The sequence below is a fragment of the Schizophyllum commune genome (genome assembly GCF_000143185.2).
Source record: "Schizophyllum commune H4-8 unplaced genomic scaffold SCHCOscaffold_8, whole genome shotgun sequence".
NCBI classification, from domain to species: Eukaryota; Fungi; Basidiomycota; class Agaricomycetes; order Agaricales; family Schizophyllaceae; genus Schizophyllum; species Schizophyllum commune.
In genome coordinates this window covers 1,193,567-1,213,829 of record NW_026089545.1, presented here as the reverse complement: position 1 = coordinate 1,213,829, position 20,263 = coordinate 1,193,567, and the positions used below count along the sequence as shown (strand labels likewise).

General features: G+C 57.4%; 9 protein-coding genes across 9 annotated transcripts; 2 read left to right on the top strand and 7 right to left on the bottom strand.

The window, feature by feature from the left end:
- Positions 1-315: 315 nt before the first annotated feature.
- SCHCODRAFT_02631700 (uncharacterized protein) lies at positions 316-3,678 on the bottom strand. Its single transcript, XM_003030531.2, has 7 exons — positions 3,604-3,678; positions 3,212-3,553; positions 3,127-3,158; positions 2,536-3,063; positions 1,842-2,480; positions 1,615-1,794; positions 316-1,561 (listed from the first exon to the last, which is right to left on the bottom strand). The coding sequence occupies exons 2-7, from the start codon at positions 3,273-3,275 to the stop codon at positions 521-523; spliced, it is 2,484 nt and encodes an 827-aa protein (XP_003030577.1). The 5' UTR covers positions 3,276-3,553; positions 3,604-3,678; the 3' UTR covers positions 316-520.
- On the bottom strand, positions 3,449-5,198 carry SCHCODRAFT_02631698 (mitochondrial carrier). The gene is made up of 7 exons (XM_003030532.2): positions 4,907-5,198; positions 4,773-4,851; positions 4,628-4,722; positions 4,530-4,580; positions 4,419-4,482; positions 4,139-4,369; positions 3,449-4,088 (listed from the first exon to the last, which is right to left on the bottom strand). Exons 1-7 carry the CDS (start codon positions 5,045-5,047, stop codon positions 3,721-3,723), a joined length of 1,029 nt encoding a protein of 342 aa, XP_003030578.1. The 5' UTR covers positions 5,048-5,198; the 3' UTR covers positions 3,449-3,720.
- A 188-nt stretch (positions 5,199-5,386) lies between these two features.
- On the bottom strand, positions 5,387-6,770 carry SCHCODRAFT_02631693 (Methylthioadenosine phosphorylase). Its single transcript, XM_003030533.2, has 5 exons — positions 6,626-6,770; positions 6,510-6,567; positions 6,431-6,452; positions 5,844-6,379; positions 5,387-5,794 (listed from the first exon to the last, which is right to left on the bottom strand). The coding sequence occupies exons 1-5, from the start codon at positions 6,648-6,650 to the stop codon at positions 5,497-5,499; spliced, it is 939 nt and encodes a 312-aa protein (XP_003030579.1). The 5' UTR covers positions 6,651-6,770; the 3' UTR covers positions 5,387-5,496.
- Positions 6,771-7,191: 421 nt separating this feature from the next.
- SCHCODRAFT_02583336 (uncharacterized protein) lies at positions 7,192-8,151 on the bottom strand (the record flags this gene model as incomplete). Its single annotated transcript, XM_003030534.2, has 2 exons — positions 7,192-7,625; positions 7,678-8,151. 2 exons carry the CDS (start codon positions 8,149-8,151, stop codon positions 7,251-7,253), a joined length of 849 nt encoding a protein of 282 aa, XP_003030580.1. The 3' UTR covers positions 7,192-7,250.
- A 761-nt stretch (positions 8,152-8,912) lies between these two features.
- SCHCODRAFT_02546960 (uncharacterized protein) lies at positions 8,913-10,703 on the top strand. The gene is made up of 3 exons (XM_003030100.2): positions 8,913-9,499; positions 9,548-10,638; positions 10,693-10,703. Exons 1-2 carry the CDS (start codon positions 9,139-9,141, stop codon positions 10,309-10,311), a joined length of 1,125 nt encoding a protein of 374 aa, XP_003030146.1. The 5' UTR covers positions 8,913-9,138; the 3' UTR covers positions 10,312-10,638; positions 10,693-10,703.
- On the bottom strand, positions 10,372-15,300 carry SCHCODRAFT_02631687 (glycoside hydrolase family 35 protein). Its single transcript, XM_050345674.1, has 27 exons — positions 14,622-15,300; positions 14,451-14,561; positions 14,356-14,387; positions 14,283-14,299; positions 14,144-14,230; positions 14,016-14,084; positions 13,861-13,962; positions 13,610-13,800; positions 13,483-13,552; positions 13,405-13,431; positions 13,328-13,352; positions 13,249-13,280; positions 13,155-13,196; positions 13,017-13,100; positions 12,652-12,967; positions 12,586-12,603; positions 12,172-12,535; positions 11,939-12,123; positions 11,814-11,880; positions 11,708-11,763; positions 11,420-11,652; positions 11,356-11,365; positions 11,283-11,299; positions 10,957-11,225; positions 10,779-10,903; positions 10,693-10,722; positions 10,372-10,638 (listed from the first exon to the last, which is right to left on the bottom strand). Exons 1-27 carry the CDS (start codon positions 14,901-14,903, stop codon positions 10,440-10,442), a joined length of 3,060 nt encoding a protein of 1,019 aa, XP_050199232.1. The 5' UTR covers positions 14,904-15,300; the 3' UTR covers positions 10,372-10,439.
- A 99-nt stretch (positions 15,301-15,399) lies between these two features.
- Positions 15,400-16,896, bottom strand: SCHCODRAFT_02631685 (uncharacterized protein). The gene is made up of 2 exons (XM_050345673.1): positions 16,625-16,896; positions 15,400-16,552 (listed from the first exon to the last, which is right to left on the bottom strand). Exons 1-2 carry the CDS (start codon positions 16,879-16,881, stop codon positions 15,499-15,501), a joined length of 1,311 nt encoding a protein of 436 aa, XP_050199231.1. The 5' UTR covers positions 16,882-16,896; the 3' UTR covers positions 15,400-15,498.
- Positions 16,897-16,995: 99 nt separating this feature from the next.
- Positions 16,996-18,162, top strand: SCHCODRAFT_02631683 (uncharacterized protein). Its single transcript, XM_003030101.2, has 3 exons — positions 16,996-17,298; positions 17,354-17,481; positions 17,584-18,162. Exons 1-3 carry the CDS (start codon positions 17,005-17,007, stop codon positions 17,768-17,770), a joined length of 609 nt encoding a protein of 202 aa, XP_003030147.2. The 5' UTR covers positions 16,996-17,004; the 3' UTR covers positions 17,771-18,162.
- SCHCODRAFT_02509217 (uncharacterized protein) lies at positions 17,999-19,982 on the bottom strand (the record flags this gene model as incomplete). The annotated part of the gene is made up of 12 exons (XM_050343217.1): positions 17,999-18,244; positions 18,383-18,522; positions 18,620-18,765; positions 18,863-19,019; positions 19,077-19,169; positions 19,226-19,260; positions 19,312-19,363; positions 19,417-19,434; positions 19,488-19,497; positions 19,555-19,648; positions 19,746-19,844; positions 19,903-19,982. 12 exons carry the CDS (start codon positions 19,980-19,982, stop codon positions 17,999-18,001), a joined length of 1,170 nt encoding a protein of 389 aa, XP_050199230.1.
- Positions 19,983-20,263: the final 281 nt, after the last annotated feature.

Genomic DNA, 20,263 nt, shown 5'->3' with positions numbered 1-20,263 from the left:
CATGCTGCTCTATTGCCTACCCGGTCAGACGATTCTCTCATTACCCAAATCAATCTAAGCTCTCTTCGGACGCCCCGGATATGTTCATCAAGCAGTCGATAGCCATCTGGCAAGATTCTATTCACTTCACTCGTCAACATGGGCCTTCTCTGATGAACTACAACCGCAGCTGTCTAACGAAGTGGACTTCACGCCAGCAGGCGCAATCGGAGGTCAGATGGGCCGGCCGACCTGTATTAACTGCTGATGCGCGCTCTGTAACAACCCCATGTCTCAGCAACATATACTATCCAATATCATCTTGCATTCCTTCTACTCGGATGGAAGCGATACAGTGTCCTACTGTTGCAGTACCTTGGAAGAGCAGACCTTGCCTCTACGCCACATATATCACTGAAGTCACGCAATGATAGAACATTGCATCCTCGTTCCTTGCCTCGACTTTGCTAACCTTAGCCTCACTGAGTTTACTAGCATGTTCGAAGAACCCTCATCAATCACTCCTAATCGCATTCATAGACTACCGGGGAGGATAGCTCCGCAATACATCTGGAGGCGGCGGCGCGTCGCTACCGTGAGGCGGTGCCGTGCTAGAAGAGGGCGCTAAGCTAGAAGGCGAGGGGAATGGAGGGTGTAGCGAGGTTATTGGAGGGTGCGGTAAGTTACTGGACGAGGGGTGTAGTGAAGAGCTCGAATTCGAATGGTGTAGCGTTGATGGCGTCGGGTGTCCTGCTAGTGTCGAACCCGGCGCGTACGATGAGGGCGGTGGATAGCCAGGTGATTGATAGCTAGCCGGGGATGACCAGCGAGGTTGTGAAGCCAAGGCGTGATGCTCGTAGGAAGCGTTGGCATAGGAGGGCCCAGATTCGAAGGACTGGTGGCCTAGTGGAGGAGGCGGTAGCGGCGGAGGAGGCATGTTCAGTCCTGAGCCAGGAGTCTGCGAGTATGAGTCGCGTCCTGAATGAGGGACGAAGCCACGGTGCCTTGGTGAAGAGGTTGCAGCGGTTCCTCGATCGGACGCGCCTACTGGTCCCGAAGGTACCCTCCAGCAGTTATCCTCCACCAACTTCTCCAACGTCCACAACGCAAGCTGCGCAGTGCCATTCGCCTGATTCGCCTGCCCCGCCACGCGCTGGAAAAGTTCGTACGCGCGCTCGACAACGCGCTCGTACTTCTGCGACCGCTGCTCCTCCGGCGTCTGCGCCATCATCGAGATCACCGTCACCGTCGCCTCGTACAGCAGGAACACGCTCTCCGGCACCGCCGCGTCCTGCTCCTGCTTGCTGCAGTAGCAGTCGATCAGCTTCGACGCCGACTCGAGGCACTGCCGCCTGCTCTCCTCCGCCGAATACGTGCGCCGCTTCTCGAGCGCGCCGCCCTGCATGGGCAGCCCGCGCGTCACGAAGCCGTGGTGCAGCTTCATGCGCGCCGCGTAGTACCAGATCGCGAGCGTGTGGCGCGTGTCCGCGTCGCCGTGCTGTGGCAGCCGCGCGTTCCACTCCTTGAACTTCTCGTCGAGCTCGTAGACCGCGGGGCCGGGGACCAGGGACGGGCTGAAGCACTGCTGAATATGTGAGGAAACGCACGTAGAAGGCAAGCCGCTCACCCAGGTACCTTCTCCATCGCGTCTCCCATGATGAGGCATAAGCGGAGGAGATGGCCAGAGCGAACCATGTAGGCATCGCCTGGCTCGCTCGGGAGCTCGTCAGGGAGCTTGACATCAGAGAGGTCGATGCGGACCATCTGGGGCCTGCCGAGGACGTAGGAGTAGAGGCGGTCAAGGATGACGAGGTTCTGGAAGACGGGTCAGTTGGGAATCGACGTTGCATCCGGCAACCTACCCACCACGATCTGCGCCGCAGGGCTCCCTCCTCGGCGGACATCACCTGCCAGAGCGGCCAGTCCGGATCGCGGTGCATGCCCACGGAGACAGCGAGACGGATGGCTGACCCAGTCAGCTTCCAGGCTTCGCTGACGTGCCCATGTTCCGCGAGGTAGACGCTCATAAGAGACTTAGCAAAGCATCGTACAACGGCACCATCTGCGGCGGATGCGCGTAGGCTTTGCTGCGCGGGTACGGGCTTGAGGTATGCAGCTGAAGCCAAACGGCAAGCTTCCTGAGCTTGATCACTATATACCTGGGTGTTGTGTGGGTAGGGTCGCAACGTTACGAGGCAGGACGCGTCCTCGGGTATTGATGCAAGTATGGCGAAGAGAAGCGCCAACCAGTTGGGATTTACAGCCTGCTCGAAGTTGGCGAGCCTCTCCTGCTGCATGTGGTCGTAGGTATGGCGGAACCACCCCTCTGGTACTCCATAACGATCGTTGACCCTCTCAAAGAAGTGGTTGACCAAAGTGTCGAGAATGTGGCGCGAGGGTATGTTTTGAAGCAGGGTATGTAGTTCGGGGTGGTCGATTGGGCATTCGACGGATTTAGTGGAGTCGGCGTATACCATACGAGCCGTGGACTTGGAGCTGACCTAGGTAAGTTCAGTCAGGCGACCGCCAACATGGCTAACCCACGAGGTCACTCACAGAGTGAAGCGCACAGAGGATACTCCCTCTTCCGATGAACTCTCCCACATGCCCGAGAGACCTCTGCGCCCAAACAAAGCTGATGGAATATATATCATCGTCGAGAGGCCTCATATACGGTGGCGGCTTCGGCTCCTCTCGCTGCTTGGGATGCGTGTCCTCGTCCGGAGCCCCTACCACAAACATCGGGGACGCAAAATCAGACGCGGCTGGCGTTTGCGAGCTGGACGACCAACGAGGGGACGGGTGCGCATGGGCCAGGGCGTGCATGAGCTGTTGCCGAAGATCGACCAACTGTGCCCTCAACGTCTCGTTCTCCTGCTCTAGCGCCGCATTTCTGTCGCGCAGCTCCGTCTGACCTTGCTCGAGTTCCGCGACGCGCGCACGCAAGCCCTGCGAGGTCGACGACTCCGCGGAGCCTGAGCCACGACCCGGGGCCGGCCGGGCATACGGCACAGAGAGGTACTCGCAGGTATCCTGCACGTTGCGCTCGATGCAGAGGCCGCACGGATGTTGGCGATCGCATTTCTGTCGGAGTGCACATAGCAGTTAGCCGGGGATCGGGGGATAGGCGTGCTCGCGCTGACGCACCTGTCGCCGGTTCGTGCAGTTCGTGCAGGACACTAAAGGGCGCAAGCTTAGACGCCGCTGATCCTACTGAATGGCCGCGACTCACGGCGGGGACGGTGGCGCTTTTGCTTCGGGCGCGCTTGTTGCTGTGGTTCAGAGGAGTCTGCCATTGAGGGATTTGGGGTGAAGGAGGGCGTTAGGCGAGCCTTATACGATGGTAACGGTCAGAGGGCGCATGCGCAAGTGGCACCCGGGGTGCATGATCCAGTCCGCCCTGGTATCGTAAAGGCTGCAGAGCGGCGAAGGCAGGAAGGCGTGCGAGCGCCCAAAGAGCGCCCAAGAAGGATCAAGAAGCAGTTGCGCGAATAGAATTCGACTGTTCCGTTCCAGCCGCGGACCCGGTCGATAGTAGTGATACGTCTGATGTAGTACACGGACATGTGAACCCCTGCAAAACATGCACAGTGGCCTTCAAGTCGACGCACAATAATAACGTACACTTTACATACATTCGCGCTCCCCTGTGCGGCGTGTTCCTCGACCTTGTTCCTCGAGGGAGCAGGCGAAGTGCCCTATGCGGTTGTGCCCTCATATGCCTAGGTCCCTGGGGCGCTGTCATATACCCAGCACCCGCTTCCCCGCCTGCCACACCGCAAATGACACAGCGGTCATGGGCACCACCTTCAAATACCCGATGCTGAGCCCAACGTAGAATCCTTTCCATCCCCGCGCACGCCAGATAGCCTGCGCCGTCTCATCCCACCTCAGCCACCTATCGGGTTGCGTGATCCCTCCGACCTGCATCCGCCGCCGCACCACCTCGAACGGGTAGGACATCGTCTGCGCAAGTGCGCCGGAGACGGCGCCGATGGAGAGGTCGGCGAGGGGCGTGGCCTGGGTGCCCTTTTCGCGTGGAGGGAGGAGGTGCGCGCGTAGAAAGTCCCAGACGAGGAAAGAAGTGCCTGCGTAGGGGATCATGCCACCTGCGCGGTCGTTAGCTCGCGTTTATGTGGCAGGATAGTCGTCTGCGCACCAACAGTGACAGTGAATCCCCTATAGAACTTCAAGAGGGGTAATCGGTCGAGGATGTTCTTGGGGTCAAGCCGGTAGGTGCTGCCAACTGGCGCAGACGCATGCTCGGCGTATATTTGCTTGAACGCTTGAAGGAAGGAAGGGCGGGCGGTATAGTCTGTGGATCGCGTTTGGTATGCCATGCGCACGCGAATGACTTCTAGTGGGTATGTGAAGAAGACAGCAACAATTCCTGTAGACTGTATGAGCGACAAGGGCATGGAATGTAAGGCAGGACGCACCAGACGTAGCTCCCGCAGCGAACCGCCGGAAGTTCGTCTCGCTCTCTCGCGTGGGCATCATCAACTACTCATTGTTAGTAGGCGTTGGGAGAAGAGAGTACGGCAACGCACATTCCGGATATGGTCATAGGCCATGAACTTGATCGCTGCATAGGGAAACACCTGGGGAATCTCAGTAAGCCTCCGAGATGATGATCGGCGCGACATACGCGAATCAGGGTCGCTGAATGCCCTTGCAAGAGTCCTCTCGCGCCATTCTCCTTGTATATCTGTGTCCCCGCCTTGAAGGCGCCAGTCCAGCTTCCTAAGCGCTCGTCAGTCTTCGCGTACGCGCGATGACGACAGCGGACGCACCGGCGTACTTGGCAAAGTCTGGATTCGAGGCCTGGAAGAGAATCTTTACTCTGTCGAGAGGGGCTATAACGGTCTTCGCCTAGAGCATGGAGTTTAGCGAGAGGCATTTGTGCTACAGCGGGGGAGATACTCACAACGCATCCTGCGACGCCGCCTGCGAGACCGGAGCGAAGGACGTAGTTGAGATCGTTCTTGCGGGGCTTGTCTGCATCGTGTGTCTTGACGGGGTAGGATGTGTCGGTGCTCTTGCGCGTTTTGGAATCATCTGAGCTCATTCGTTGATGTCTGCCTCATCGAAGGAGGCGCGAAGGTCCGGGAGTAGTGAGAGAGCGAGAGCCAGGAAGTCCAAGATGCAAGAAGCGAGCCAGCCAATAGCGAGTCTCCCAAGTTCAACCAAGGGCACGCGACACCAACAACGAGATGCGGGGAAAGACCAAGATGTGGAGGAGCCCAAGGCGCGGAGGTGCAGAACACCGTCGGGAGTCCGGGCCGTGTCATTGTTGTACCTGAAGTTGCACGTGATTGTTCGATTCTGGACACACAAAATGCGCGCCTTGTCAGTGGTCGGCGAACTCTGTGGCCAAAAACTCGTGTCCCCGCACGTACGAGGTAAGTAGCAGTTGAACTAGCACATACATATCCAAGCGTACATACACAGGGAGGTGATACAATCTATAGAATCTAGATACGAATATGATTACTCGATACACTGACGACTCCGAGCCTAGTCGGAGAAGTATTCGGGGAGGATGTACGCGAGCTTCGTACGGTCCTCTTCCTTTTGCTTCTCGGAGCGTGGCATGATGGAGAGCTTCATGGTGCCGACCTCCTCGAGCAGAACAGCCTCACCCTCGCTCTTGCCCGTGTCGAAGGCGGCATGAATCTCGTCGAGGATGGTGGCGGCGACGTGGCGAGAAGTCTCTGCGTTGGCGCTGAGGGTCTTGAAGACCTCGGCAGCAGTGACAGCGCCAGTGTGCGGCCTCCAGGCATCGTAGTCGGTGGCAGTGGCGACAAGGGCGTAGCTGCATGAGGGTGAGTATGGGAAACACCTGCGCGGTACGATGAACGCACCTGAGCTCGGCTTCCCGAGCAAGCTTCGCCTCAGGAAGAACGCTCATGTTGATGAGGTCGCCTCCCCACGCACGGTACATCAAGCTCTCCGCCCGCGTTGAGAACTGCGGCCCTTCCATGCACACAATCGTCTTCTCTGTGAACAGCTTCACCCCCCTCCCCTCCTCATCCAGCGCCTTCCGTATCCTCGGCTCCAGCCACTTCAGAAACTTGTTGCTGAACGGGTCCCCAAACGACGCGTGCGCGACCACGCTCGTCTCCTGGAAGAACGACGCCGCGCGCACGCCCTTCGTGCGATCGATGATCTGGTTCGGCAGCGCGAATGAGCCCGGTGCGATCTCCTCGCGCAGGGAGCCGACCGCGGAGAAGGCAAGCACGGCGCGCACGCCGAGCGACTTGAGCGCGGCGATGTTCGCGCGGGCGGGGACGGCGGAGGGCGGGATGGAGTGCCCCTTGCCGTGGCGGGTGAGAAAGGCGATCTGCGTGCCCGATGGGAGGGCACAGATGGAGATAGGTGCGCTGGGGAAGCCCCAGGGCTGGAGGGGGTGGGTGAGCGGGGTTCTTGGCAGCGATCACGGGATCCTCACTGTCTCCGGGTTGACTTCCTTGCTGGAGGGAAGTCGATCAGGTCCCTTCATGGATTCGGGATTAGATGGGGACACGCACATGAAGGTCAGGTTGTCCAAGTGGTACAGACCACTTCCCCCGATGACACCGACAAGAACTGGGAAGTCATTCAGCAAGGAGAAGCGAGCAAGGGGAAGGGGGAACTCTGCACGCACCATTGGTCTCCGAATCGTCCGACATGCTGATAGGACGGTTTCTTCTACTGCGAAAGGCGACAGAGGAGAGTGCGCTGTGCGAGAATCGTCTCAGAAGCGACGCCGTCCTGAAGAAGAGCGAGGAAGAGCTGTCGATGCCGTCAACAGGGGAAGGGGGAACCGATCTTCACTCGCGTCGCATCCCGATCTTAGCGCCCGACTGTTCTCGGATATCTCCGAGCGCGTTGGTCACTCTTGTGACCCTCGCCTGCGATGAGGTGGCAGGCTGACTATCGCTCAATGAGGCGAGATATGGCACCATAGCAAGTACAGAAGCAGAAAGAAGGACGATGAAGTCGCACCTCGTCGGAACCATGCCATGGAAACAGCGGCCAAACGGGTTCAAGAGGATAAGTCGACACTATGGTTGGACTTGAACTCGAACTACGCAGAGGACAATGCGGCAGTGATGATTCAAAGGAAGCAAGAAATAGTCATGAATTGACAGTGATAGAAAAGAATGCAATTACCTGTTGCTGAAAACGAAAAAGACGCGAGAGAGATAAAGCGCGCTTTTGATTGATTCACATATCCTCCTTCAAACTTCTAGAAATACAGTGGTTGACACTACGCACAAGTGCTCAGTTTAGTTCAAGAGCTCGCCGTCCGGGCCATAGGGGAAGGCCAAGATCGCCGGGCCTGCAACGGTGGTATCGTCCGTCGCCGCGGTCGCGTTGTTAGTCGCAACAGCGTAGACCGTGCCCTTCAAACCCTCCGGGATCGTAACCGACCCATCAGTGACCTCCTGGAAGGTCTTGTCGAGGCCGCTGAAGAAAGCGATGTACATGTCGCCATCGGTCTCGGTGCCGTTGGCGTAGGTGACGCTGACGGACTGGCCGGGCTGGCCCGCGCCGAGGGTGAGCGCGGGGAAGGCCTTGAAGGGCAGCGCGGGGTTGGATGAGGGGCAGGATACGATGAAACCGCTAGCCAGGGTGTAAACCTCGTTGAAGGTGAGAGCGGTCTGAAGGGCGAGTCAGGGAGGGTGTCGAAACAATGTAGAAGCAAATGCTTACATCGTACGCGCCACTCCATGGGTTCTCGAGCGAGATGGCGGATGCGACCCATGCGGCGTGGCGAGCCTCAGTGGAGAGGATGACGGCGGCTGCCGTAAGAGCGTCGGTTCCCTGCAAGTATTTGGCTGCGCCAGCGTACGCCGACGTGCCGACACCCTCGAGAACCTGGCTCAAAGCCGCGAAGGACTTGGGGTCGGTGACGGGGAAGTTGTACTCGCATGCTTGCACGGCGGAGTCACCGAGGACCGACGTGAGCGTGTCGACGTGGCTCTGCTCGTGCTTGCTAATCTCCTCGAAGCGGCCGCGGGCCCACTCAGGCAGGCCGGCGTTGGTGAAGTCCTCTTCCGTGTAGTTTGCGAGTGCTTGATGGTAGAAAGTGTTCTCCAAGTGCTCAAGGGTGAGGGCGTAGTTCAAGACGACAGTGTCTGGCAAGAAGTCAGCGTTGACCTTGCATCTCAAGAGCGAATACAACATACCGGTGATGGAGCCATCGTTGTCCCTCTTGTAGTGAGGCAGAGCCGAAGCGGCGGCGACAGCGAGAGAAACAGCGAGGAAAGAGATCATCTTGTTCGTTGAGCTTGAAGTGTGGATTGCTGTGTTGGTTGTTGGTTGCGGCAAAGGCGGTTGATGAGGATGAGTGCTATCCTCGCCGGCTTATATACAAGATCCTCTTATAATCGCAGGGAAAGACATCTCTCCTCGTAAGACCCGAGCAGCCCGAGCCGGGAAGGCAAGTGGCTGAACAGCCTATTTGTGGTTAGACTTCTCGCGCGAGACCCCGTTGCGAGGGTGGGACTTTTCGGCTGAGACTTTGCTGAGTGGCTCGCGCACGAGCGCCGCGAGACTTCGTTTATCAGCGATTTATTCAGTCACGGGACCGCGGTATAGCACAGGTGCAGGTCGTCCGCCGAAGAGTACTCAGTGACGAAAGGCCGAATCGACAGAGCACTAGCGATATTGCGTACAGATTGATCAGGCCGAGCGATACGAGAAAGAATTTATAACAGTGTTGTAGCGCAGACTTTCCAGGATAGATACAGCGTGGCAACGAGAGCAGAGGCAGGATGAGTTTACCATATGGTTTTGTGGACCGTGGAAGCACAAGTCAAGAACAAGTGCTTCCATATGCGGAAGTGCGCACACGTCGGCATTTGCCGGAATGGGCTTTCAGCACTGAAGCGCCCTCTGAAAGCTTTGAGACTCAGGCAATTCGCACTTCTCTTATACGGCGTAGACGACGTGTCCCTCTCGTCTCGGACTCTCGATTGTGTGTCCGAACCTTCGACAAGCTTTTCGTCGTTGACCGCCGTGACGCAGCGATCAACCGTGAGCGGTGCCGACCCTTCGGCAGACCGCTTTTCATCAACCAACGGCGAGCGGCGAATTCAGCAGCGCGTCTGACCCTCACAAGTAACCTCGTCCGTGCCGTACTCTACACGAGGAGGACATAATCACCACAAGATGCTCGCCTCCAGCATTGCACGGCGAGAGCTGCTCCGGAGCACCGCCGTGGCAGGACGCGTCGCGCATCGCGTTCCCGCCCGGCTCGTCCACTTCAAGCCCCCCAACGACCTCGACTTCAAAAACCTAGAAGAGGCGAAGAAGAACCGCAAACCTGGCGACTTCTATCCCCCAGACCGCCCGCCAACCCCGCTCGCGGTATACTTGCAGCAGCACCCGCGCGCTAAGCAATACTTCTTGAAGCTTCAGAGTATCTTGGGATTCCAGAGGTCAAAGCCAATGGCTGGGAGGCGAGGACTTATGCTCTACGAACGGGTGTGCGCGGTGAAACCGGATGATGAGGCCAAGTTCTGGAAAGAAGGTGCGCGACGCCGTATTAGCTCCAGTATTCCTCACTTATGCTGTACAGATTGCTACCTCCCCTCGACGTTCCAGTCATGGTTCACCATCGTAAACCTGCACGTATGGATGCTTACGGTGCGGCTACGCGCCATCCCCCCTCCCTACGGTCGCGACTTTGTCCAGGCGCTCCTCGATACCTTCTTCTACGATCTAGAGGACCGCATAACGGGCGTCCTGCAGCCCAAGTACAACCCTCCCACTCCATACACTTTCCATTCCGACTTCTACCACAACCCCAACAAGCCTCCCGAGGGCGCGCCACGCACCCGCCTCGGCCGCGCGCCCGACCGCCTCATCACGCGTCAGCTCAAGACCCACCGCGACCAGTACATGGGCTTCACGCTGTCTATGGACGCCGCGCTTGTGCAGGGCGACATGGAGATGGCCGCCTCCGTCTGGCGCAACCTTCTCGGCGCGCGCGGTGCCGCGGGCGTCGTGCTGCCCGCGCCTGGGCAGCAGCCGCAGAAGTACTACCGCCGCTCGATCAACCCGCCGATCAGCGAGCCGCACAAGATCGACGTCGAGCGCGAGCAGTGGGTCGACGACCATTCGGGGGTGCACGACTTCCCACCTGCGGAGGCCGACAAGTACTTGACGTACCCGGAGCTGATGCTCGACCTTGTCACGTACATTCGGAGGGAGATCAAGCGGTTGGAGGATATCCCCGACGAGGCTTTCTTGTGGCAGGACCCGGATACGTTGCGGTTTGGGAAGGTCAGGAATTACTCGGCACAGGCATCCGCTCAGCCTAAGAAGAGCACGACGTCGTAAGTAGCGTAGCCGCAACTAATATTCACCCACCGAGGTGTGCACCCTCCTCTCGGTTCTGCGTGATTAAGAGATACGGTTCAAGAACCATCTTCAAGCGAATTGCATTTGTGGGCAGCCCCCTCTGACAGTTACATTGCTTCTACATAATTTGCCTTCTCCCTCGCATCTGCTTGTTCACCATAATCCGGAGCAGCGTAGTCCTGGAAAGTCAAGGAGGACGCGAAGTATCCATCGGCTCGCAAGGACAGGCCGCCGAGCTTGGCGCCGCCCTCGTCGAGCGACCAGACGGAGATGGCGAGCGTGTTGGGGCTTTCGCGACGCAGAAGTCTGAAAAGATAGAATCAGTCGAGTGATGACCTTGCAATATGGATATGTGCCTACCCTGCTGGAAGCACGAACCATGTCTGTGGTCTGTCGCACGGAAGTTCGTCAGGATAGTCTCTTGGCAGTCCCGACTCTGAACGCACCCGATGTTGTTCACATACTTTCCAACTTGCCACCCGTTCAGGTAGACCTGGGCGCGATATTTGGACGTTACATCTGTTGGCTCGAACACAAGTCGGATGGGCACATCGAAGCCGTCGGGCAAGTCCTGCAGCGCCTGGATGAGAAGCCCCCCACACCATGCATGCATCGACCACTCACCCAGTCGAACTGTGTGCGATAGAAGTTCACGCCCGCCTTCGAGACACCGTCCACCGGGTCTCCCTTCGCCCAGTCATCGTCGGGGAAGCCGGGGAGGTGCGCGCCGATGCGTTCGGCGTAGAGGCCACCCTCGTTGAGGTAGCCTCGGAAAGTGTCTAGTGCGTCGGCCGCGCCACCGAGATTTCCCTGAAGGGCCCATCGGGTGAAGGTAGTGTTTGCGCCTCTGAAGCCGTAGCCGCGGATGCCGCGAGGTTCCTTGCCGCCGTTGGCTACATTGAGTAGTCACGGTCAGACTTGAAATCCATGCTCCTGCGTCACCCACTTACAAGACGTCTCGGAGATGCTACATCCCGTGTAATGTCAGTTGTTTGCCTAGTCATAGAACTGGATTCTACGTACCCCATATGGTCTTGAGAGGATTGTCAGAAACGTCGACGTCGTCGTGGATGAATGATGAGCTCACCTTGCAGTACCACCAGCACGTTGTCCTCTCCAGCCTTCAACGTATTGTCGGGGATAGACCAGGTGCTGTTCGACTCGGCGACGGTGCTGTTTCCTTGCCCACTCCCGAGGTATACCCCGTTGAGCCAGGCGGTATACCCAAAGGCAAAGCCACCCATGACGCTGAGCGTCACATCAGTCTCGTCTCCTGAAGCGTTGAAGTGACCGCGGAAGAGCAGGTTGCCTCCGTAGAACCTTTGGGATGTAGATAGTAAGTGCATATCCAAGAGTGGTAGAGGATACGGTATACCCGTATTGCTGCGAGTAGAGGATCTTGTCGCCCGAAACAGGTGGCAGGTTGGTATACTAGACAGTTTGTCAGTAAGGATATTGGCGTAGACAGCGCAGCATCCTACGTTGGTGGCCGTCAGGTCCGCAGTGACCCAGTTCGAGTCGTCGAAGTCGGGGTCAATCTCGGGCAAGCTGAACAATGTGCCCAATGTCAGAATGCAAGGCGTACGTGTTTGGGCTTTCTGCGTACCTTCCAGATACCTTCCACGTGCCGAAGGTTGGGAGCTCGATGGGCTGGTCTTCCGCGGTTGCAGTGCCGGCAAGAGATCCGCGCGAGCTACTCTCCAGATCCAACGGTGCACCATTCCAGGTCACCTGCGATACAGCTGCAGGCGCGAAGACCTCAATGGGCGTCGTTCCGTTCAGATCGCCGACCTACTAGCATCAGCGGACAGACTCAAGCTTATCACTGAAAGAACTCACCAAAGCCAGGGTGTCCCCGTCGATGCTCGCCGAACGCACTAGATACGGCCCACCAACAAGCACGCTCGAGTTCGTGCCGACCGAGAAGAACTTCCCCCAATCTCCTTCGCCTTGAATGTCCGGTGCACTCCATGTGTTCGCGATGCCCTTGTCCGCGAGTAACAGGACGAGGCTGCCGTTATTGATGCTGACCGCCTCGAAGCCGTCGAGTGTGTAGTCGATGGTAAGGACACCGTCGGAGAAAGAGGATTCGACAGATGAACCGTCTTCCGTGGATACGTCGGGCTCTTCATTGAATAGGAGGGCCGTCTGCCCTGTCTGACCCTTGCCCGCGTAGAGGACGATGTAGTCCGTAGAGTCAATGCTACAAAATGGTCAAGAAACGGCAGAAAGAGGTATCGGGCTATAGCGCACGTTGTCCATGTCAAGACTCTGTGGAATGTTCAGAACTGCTACATCCTGGAGATTACCATTACGCACTCAGCTGTCGAGTACAACACCGTGGTCTCAGACTGCCCGAATACATAATCCACAACGATTATCTTGCTGTCGCGTCCTGCGAGGGTGATATCGCCCTCAGTCGGAATAGTGACGGCGCCTTTCGAAGTCTTGACATTCAGTTGAGTTGTCTCTGTACCCTGAGACGTGCTGTCGCTCTGGCGGAGGAAGTAGAAAGCTGCGTTCGTGTCGTCGTTGCGAAGCTCGGTGGTATATACAGCACTGTTCGTGGTGTAGCTGGTGCCGTTAGCGACGTAAAATGCGGCCAGAAGGTCACGGGAAACGCGGAGGAAGAGGCCTGCCAGAAAGTGTGAGAATAACAATGTACAGGATGAGTCCTATCATACCTTGCAGGCGCATCTCGTTCATCTTCGCGTTTGCCACGCGATTCTCGTTGATGCCTCCTCCGTAATCATAGCTGCTGTATGTGACTGACGAGCATGGGTCAACGCCAGTGGATATATTCCATAGGAGCAGTGACTCACCTGGTGCTGCAAGCGATCCCCAATTGGTACCGCCGAAGAGCACTGAAGGGTATCGTCAATACCGAAATGCATGCCAGGATATGGAACTGCTTACTGTATATACTGAGGATCGTGGCCGTTTGCGCACTGAGCTACGATTTAGCCATTGCGAAGTTACTTAATATATGTCTTACTAGTTCTCCTTGTAGAAGATATTTTCTGTAGGGCCAAAGTTAGAGATGGTGAAGGATAGCAACAGACTTGTACTGACCGAAGTCGGCATTCGTAAGGTCCTCCGCTGAAGGGATACAGTCAGTTCTCATTGCTCTCGCATACGATGAGCACGTACAGTACTTCTCATATCCCGTACCGTACCGCGTCGCGACTTCACCCCACTGAATGAGGAATGCGCCTGCGAACTGCGATCCCATGAGCCTGAGTTGCACTGCAGCATACATCACAACGCCGTAGCCTACCTCGGCCAAACATAGCGGATTGCTCGGCGCTACCGCCTCATGCGCCGAGCGATAGATAGACTGAGGGTTCGCCCAACTGTTCTTTCCTTGTGGGTAGGAGTCACCGCAGTATATGTTGACGCGACCCTCTCCCGGGCGGTCCGGACTGTAGTTGCCCGTCTGCCCAGAGTGCTTATCGTTATGGGTGATGGCTTGAAGGCACGCGTTTGTGTCAGTACGAAAGAGGGGTTGGGAGAGGGAAGCTGACGCACGAACGACAATGCCATTGTCCCTATACGTGTCGATGACGGCTTGCATGTAGGGGCTGCGCGTCGGTCCTTCGTCAAACTCGTTCTCTGCCTGGACGAGGATGACTGCCAGCACAGATCAGTGGCGGCGAGAAGGTGTGGGACAACGATACACGTACTGGGGCCACCCTCAGTAATCTGGTTACGAGCGATGATCTTGGATATGGCAGTCATGTAAGGAGTCCAAGCTGGAAGACGTGCCTTGCGTTGAGTTTCACGTTATCAAGGTAGTGATGAAGTGACGCACCCTCGGTATAGGCTGGGTTGTTTGTACGCAGGTCACCCTCGATATTGCCCACCCATCCGGGATAGCCACCACCGGTCGTTTCAGCATCTACCAGAGGATTTGTAAGAAACATCGACCGCGAGCAAGCCATCGTACTCACTGATATACGGTCCAGGGCTTACGACAGGCGTGTCAGAACAAGAAGAAGGAACACGTTCGTCGCGGGTCCTCACCGTGCGATCAGCCACAGCCCGGCCTCTTTGACCTGATAGGAAAATACAGTATCAGGAGGAGAGTATATAGCGGTGGCCTGTCCCACGCGACGCACCTGGTCAATGAACAATTGTACATCCCTATACGTGCCCTCCGTGAAGTCTCCGTCTCCCCCGTTTGTATCCGGAGTTGGGTAATGGGTCGCCCAGTGGGTGTAAAAGGACACCTGTGCGATGCCTTTGTGTCAGGAGCTCGTACGGATGAAGCTGACCAGGTGTCGACTCACGGTGTTGAACCCATTCGCCCTGATCTTCTGTAGCACATCTGCCCAAAGGGCAGGGTCCCCCGGCAGCCGCCACGGATGCATCTCCGCGGATAGAATGAACACGCGCTGCCCAAAGATGGAGAGGGAATGCGGGTCCCAGGTAACCGCGTCGGTGAGCCCAGTGGAGTTGCGCGCATAGAGGTGATGTGAAGCAGGCTCATACTTGGCAGAAGCGTGAGCCGCGTACAGGGCCCTGCAAAAGGGCAGCGCGAAGGCTACAAGCCAGAGCGCGCGCAGCATCATGTCGATGTCCGAGTCTGCGCAGACGGGGTAACGAGTACCTTAGGGAAACCTTCCTCGAACCACCACGGACGTACTTATACCACCACCACTGCTTCTCAGGCCAGGTACGCCGATGCGGGGAAGTCGTCGCGCGGTCCGGCTCGAGCATGGCGCGTTGAGCCTGCGCTCCCCTCCACGGACCAGGTGCGGACCGTCCTCGGTCGTCGATCTTCGGTCTCTGTACGCCTGGGTGCGCTCAGCTGACCGTGAAAGCCATGCCGAAGCCTGGCGACATCATGTTGAATGCCGGTGGTATCAGGTGCGTGACCGAGAAGAGCACAAGGGAGGCAGGGATCACGAGAGGTCATAACGAGGACAAGAGAGTCGTTAGCCGGGAAGCCGTCTTGACAGTGGTAAGACTAGGCTTGTAGTAAATGCCTTGTCCGGTCTTTACCAGACCAATAACGCGGACTGCGTTTCGGTTGCAGACTGATCGAGTGCGCCTTCATGTCCAATAGAAGGTTGAGTGCGACCTGCAGATGTATAGCGGACACAATATACATGATACAGATACGAAAGGACGAACCGAGAGACCACTGCTGTGAGGTTTGCCACCTCAGTAGTCCCTCCGCCGGCGCGTCGCGTCCCTTGAGCGATCCCTGCGCCGCTCCCGATCATCATGGTAATCTTTCTCCTTCCGCCTACTGCTGTCTTCCCGCTCCCGGTATTTGCTGTCGTCGCGGTCGCGGTACTTGCTGTCGCGGTCTCTATACTTGTCGTCGCGATCCTTGTACTTGTCTTCACGGTACTTGTCATCTCGGTCGCGATACTTATCGTCTCGGTCTCTGTCGCGACTCCTGTACTTGTCGTCGCGGTCGCCTCGTCTATCCTCCCGGTCACTCCTGCGCGGCGAGTACGACCTATCGCGTCGTCGTTCGCTCTTCCCGTCGCGCTCGCGGTCATTCCTCGGCTGCGACTCCTCCCTCTCTTTCTTGATGACGGGCACGTAGCGCTTGTCGGGCCGCTTCTTGTACGCGGGCTTCTTCGACCCATCATCATAGACCTCTTGCTCTTTCGCGCCAATGCCGAGTAGCGCCGGGCGCGCCTCCGGCATATATGGCTCGACCATTCCTCTTCCGGGCTTGCGCGTCGCCGCCATGCCCTCCTTCCAACCCATGCCGCGCAGCAGCGCCGCGCCGAACTGCGACACCGGCACACGCTCGTAGTCTTCGAGCGTCGCTTGGTCCGGCAACTCGTCCACATCCTGCTTGAGCGCCTCGGCCTCAGAGACGGGGCGGATAACGTCAATGACGGGCCCATCCTCCTGCGTACGGCCGTCGGCGGTGGCAAGGATCGCGCGAAGGGCTTTCTGGTCGTCGGTCTCTTCGTCGACGGCCATGGCCGTGGTTTCCTCCTCCTCTTTTACTGTGACGTCGTCGCCTTCGACCTTGACCTCACGATGCTTGACCTGCAGACCGGCGAGGACGGGGCCAGTGTTGATCGTGTCGCGCGTACCGAGGCCGCCGACGCTGCCATCGGCGCCGGTGGTCGCTGCGGCTGAAGCGGGGACAAATTGCCCACGGCGCCTTCGTGCGAGTTCGCGCCAGTCACGATTGGGTGCGGGTTGAATGACGAGGGGTCCCTTGGGTGCCGCCTTGGCCTTGTCACGTCTGTAGATGCCAAAGGGGTGGGCTTGGGTAAGTTGAGATGACTGCAAGGGCGGGGGAAGAATGGACACAGACCGTCGCGCGCCACCGATCTTGTCAAACTCGTCTACCAGCTCGACCGCTTCTTCATCCTCCTCGTCGCTAGAGTCGATGTAACGCCTCGGGGACGTACTTGCGCTCTGCGCGAGGGGACTCCCGGGGACCGACTCATTCTTTAAGTGCCGGGGAAGTCCTGGAACCTTGAAGCCTGAGCCGTCTGATTCTGGTCCGGACGAGTTGTCCCTTGACACTGGCGTCGGTCGTCTGACGGTGAAGGAGACTTTCTGCGACATCGTGGTAGGAAGCAAGGTGCAAGTTGCCGGAGTGTGCCATCAAAACGGCGGGTGACGTAATCGTGAATCGGCCCGCTTCTCCCCACAAGCGCCCAGCCGTACACTTGTCCTGCACTGTCCATCATGTCTGCTGTCTTCCGACGAAGTGCACGAGAAATATGCAGGCGGTCGACGCTTTTTAGAGCTTCGACACGGCTACCATTGCACTCTCCACCAAAATGCATACACTCCACTGCCTTTCGTGAACTCAGCACCACGCCTGTGAGGCGGTATGCCAAGATACAGCCGACGCCGCCAGGGAAGATATCTAGACTACTGGCGTCCCCTTCCCCCGAATACATTGAGAAGGAGGAGATCAGTGTGGACCTTGTACCACCAGAGCAAGCACGTCTGGAAATAACAGACCGTGCAGCAGAGGTGCGCGCCCCATTCCCCTCCCGATCACACATGCTAAGTCAGCCCGCCCACTCAGCACCTTCAGCGCGTCGCCAACCAGCAGACGGAGCCCCTCGCTGGCCTACGAATATTGGTCGAGTCCGGGGGCTGCCATGGCTATCAGTACAAGATGACCATGTCTACCGCGCCCCAACCAGACGATTAGTAAGTGGATGTGTGACCCGGGCGATGGGATTCGCTGGAGAGATGGCTTTCCCCCATGCGCGCAGTGGGACCCGGGCAGTCGCTGATGCAATTTCAACGCAGTCACTTCGAACATCCGGATGTCAAGCCATCCAATATCTATGTCGACGCAGTCTCGTTGGCGCTCCTCAATGGCTCGACGATCGACTATGCCACGGAGCTCATTGGCAGCGCGTTCCGGGTGGCGGCAAATCCTCATGCAACGGACGGAGGTTGCGGATGCGGCGTTAGCTGGGAGCTCAAGGTGTAGTTGCACCGTCGGCGTGCCGGGAGCTGTCCACAACCTATCACGAGTATACTACACTGCCATGCCTAATGCCACATCTCATCAGGACAATTGTATTCTATCGACCATGGTCACTCATATCATCGCTCACACACCGTTCGTCTGCAGCATGGACCGCTCGCCTGCAAGCTGCAACGACAAATAAATAGCAAAATACATAAGGATGCCAACGATACCGTCAACTGTATATGTCTACGCCGCCCAACCACTTGCCGGTTGCATTCGCTCTTGCAGGGACACGACAGGAGGCCTCTGATATCGCACTGGCTCGATTCTCCCGTACACCGGCGTCGTCCCATCATACGGCATCCCTTGCTCCTCCCACGACTTCACGACCTCCTTCGTCACGAAGACGCCTGGGCTCGATGGACGCTGTACATGTACCGGGTCCATTCCGGTCAGCTCGAGCGTATCCGATTCCTGGGTGTTGGTGCGACTCTGCGTATAAGGGTTAGTTGAGAGTGCGCGAGCAGGGTCAGGCATTTGTATGCGAGAAGGATTCTAGGCGGCCTCTGGAGTGCGTTGACGCGACGCCACGGTCGGGCACACTGGTGATCTATGCGCTGCAAAACCCACCTGCGCCATCCACGACATCCCACCCTTCCTCGACGCCTGTCTCCGCGACCCCCGCGACCCGCTTCCGCGCAGTTGCTCCGATAACTCCTCGCGGCGCGCCTGCCTGCTGTTGAGGCTGCCGAGGAGAGAGTTGCCGTAGGCTGGACACGCGTTAGTTCGATACATGGAGCGGAGGATGTGCTACGTCGTTGAAGATGTACAATCTGGGGAGAACGGCCAGACATAGCACAAACTCACCTTTCCCCAACAACGAGCAAAGTGCAATCGTCACGAAGCCCGCGTCCCAGACTACGACGCAGATGAAAGCGCCGAAGGCGATGGTGCTGCTGAGTAGGCCATTGTTGACGGACATCATGATGAGCTTGTTCACGACGCTGTCGGTCCTGGGAAGAGGCGGGCGCGTCAGCGACGAGCAATTCTACTTTGAATATTGGATGCGAAAGTAGAGAGTCGGCGATGGAGGCGACGCTATCCACGTACCGCTCATTCTTTGTCTTCCTGAACTGCAAGTAGTACACCAGCGACGCCGTGATTATGATATCCGTGCCCGCCGTGATGGCGAAGGACGAGGGGACGATGGCCCTGACGGCAGAAGATTCTTGGGCTATCTGTGGGATGAGCCCGAGGAGCGCAAGGGCTGGGCAAGTGACGATGAATATAAGGTGAAGACATTTGAGGCAACATTGCGACCCACCCCACCCCAAAGCTTTGATGGGTATATGTGAGCTAATGAAGCGCATATGCGGAGAAGAGAAAGCGTACCGCATTGGGTAATGGAAAGCAGGAACTGCGGGATTGTTCGGTGAGGAGGGGACAGTTTCATCGGGGTAGAAGAGGACGCACGATGAACGACGCGAGAAACCACTTCCTCCCGCTCACTGTCAAACGTATGTAAGCATTCAACAAGGGACTTATGGGACCTAACGTACATATAAATACTTGGCGAATGAAGAACAGATGTATGAGCGTTGCGGAGGTAGCCTAATTGGCGGTTGTTAAACAAATACCGACTTTGAGGAAGCAGCGAGGTTTACATTCGTAAGGGTTGGAAACTGTATTGTCTTGGGGTTCAGCGTAGGGACTGCCCATGAGACAGAGACCTTACCATGACACTCCTGCAAGGGAATCAGCATAATGCTGATCGCACCAGCTAGACAATCGACGTACCATACCAACTTCTCCATGGAAGGGAAATTGCCATAATTTACAACAAGGTAGTGCCATAATGCGTGACTGATCAATGCGACGTTTACGGTCTGCAAGATCCTGAACGTATGTCAGGCGAGAACTTCAAGTGTCACTCAAAGACTCACCCGACGGCAGCGACCTCAAAAACGGATCGATCAATATTACATCGTGCGACTGTCTCTGCGGACGACGTACTATGCCCTTCAGATAAGTGCTGTCTTCCGGATATCTTCTGAAGTAGATGCACGTCTGCATGAACAGGACGCCGTAGAAGCTGCGATAATCTCATCGTTAGTAGATTCAGACGATCGAGAGGAGCTTCATAAACGTACGCCGTGGAAACGATCCCACCCACTAGAAGCGCGCCAACAGTCTCTCCAGGGGAATAGTGAGGAACAGCTGTTGAGTTCATCGCTGAGGGTCAACGGGGAGGAGGGCGAAGAGCAGCAAGGACATGAACGGAGGAGTTGAGTGAGTCCCGCAGCGCTCAGACTCGGGCACCGGACTTTCTGGATACGATACCAAGTGGGTCTTGGGATGCATATAGGCAGCGGCGGCACTAGACCCGGGCATCACTGATATCACTGCGACGGGCACTCGAACATCGTAGACTGAGGGCGCGCCGCGCCGCCCGCCCGTCCATTGGACCGCGCGGCGTTCGACAGGTCAGAAAGATGATCAACATCATGTCCC

Bases quoted from the DNA above. Each gene is read 5' to 3' on its own strand.
- SCHCODRAFT_02631683 (XM_003030101.2), top strand. From the start codon at position 17,005: ATGTCTGCTGTCTTCCGACGAAGTGCACGAGAAATATGCAGGCGGTCG. The intron at 17,299-17,353 runs GTGCGCGCCCCA...CCGCCCACTCAG, and splicing joins TAACAGACCGTGCAGCAGAG to CACCTTCAGCGCGTCGCCAA. The intron at 17,482-17,583 runs GTAAGTGGATGT...ATTTCAACGCAG, and splicing joins GCGCCCCAACCAGACGATTA to TCACTTCGAACATCCGGATG.
- SCHCODRAFT_02631700 (XM_003030531.2), bottom strand. From the start codon at position 3,275: ATGGCAGACTCCTCTGAACCACAGCAACAAGCGCGCCCGAAGCAAAAG. The intron at 3,064-3,126 runs GTGCGTCAGCGC...GCACTCCGACAG, and splicing joins ACTGCACGAACCGGCGACAG to AAATGCGATCGCCAACATCC. The intron at 2,481-2,535 runs GTGAGTGACCTC...GAACTTACCTAG, and splicing joins TCCTCTGTGCGCTTCACTCT to GTCAGCTCCAAGTCCACGGC.
- SCHCODRAFT_02631685 (XM_050345673.1), bottom strand. From the start codon at position 16,881: ATGTCGCAGAAAGTCTCCTTCACCGTCAGACGACCGACGCCAGTGTCA. The intron at 16,553-16,624 runs GTCTGTGTCCAT...TGGCATCTACAG, and splicing joins AAGATCGGTGGCGCGCGACG to ACGTGACAAGGCCAAGGCGG.
- SCHCODRAFT_02631698 (XM_003030532.2), bottom strand. From the start codon at position 5,047: ATGAGCTCAGATGATTCCAAAACGCGCAAGAGCACCGACACATCCTAC. The intron at 4,723-4,772 runs GTGCGTCCGCTG...ACGAGCGCTTAG, and splicing joins AGACTTTGCCAAGTACGCCG to GAAGCTGGACTGGCGCCTTC. The intron at 4,370-4,418 runs GTGCGTCCTGCC...TACAGTCTACAG, and splicing joins CGCTGCGGGAGCTACGTCTG to GAATTGTTGCTGTCTTCTTC.
- SCHCODRAFT_02631687 (XM_050345674.1), bottom strand. From the start codon at position 14,903: ATGATGCTGCGCGCGCTCTGGCTTGTAGCCTTCGCGCTGCCCTTTTGC. The intron at 13,432-13,482 runs GTACGTGCTCAT...GTATCCCTTCAG, and splicing joins TACGGGATATGAGAAGTACT to CGGAGGACCTTACGAATGCC. The intron at 13,281-13,327 runs GTAAGACATATA...ATCGTAGCTCAG, and splicing joins ATCTTCTACAAGGAGAACTA to TGCGCAAACGGCCACGATCC.
- SCHCODRAFT_02546960 (XM_003030100.2), top strand. From the start codon at position 9,139: ATGCTCGCCTCCAGCATTGCACGGCGAGAGCTGCTCCGGAGCACCGCC. The intron at 9,500-9,547 runs GTGCGCGACGCC...TATGCTGTACAG, and splicing joins GGCCAAGTTCTGGAAAGAAG to ATTGCTACCTCCCCTCGACG.
- SCHCODRAFT_02631693 (XM_003030533.2), bottom strand. From the start codon at position 6,650: ATGTCGGACGATTCGGAGACCAATG. The intron at 6,568-6,625 runs GTGCGTGCAGAG...ATGACTTCCCAG, and splicing joins GGACGATTCGGAGACCAATG to TTCTTGTCGGTGTCATCGGG. The intron at 6,380-6,430 runs GTGAGGATCCCG...CACCCCCTCCAG, and splicing joins AGGAAGTCAACCCGGAGACA to CCCTGGGGCTTCCCCAGCGC.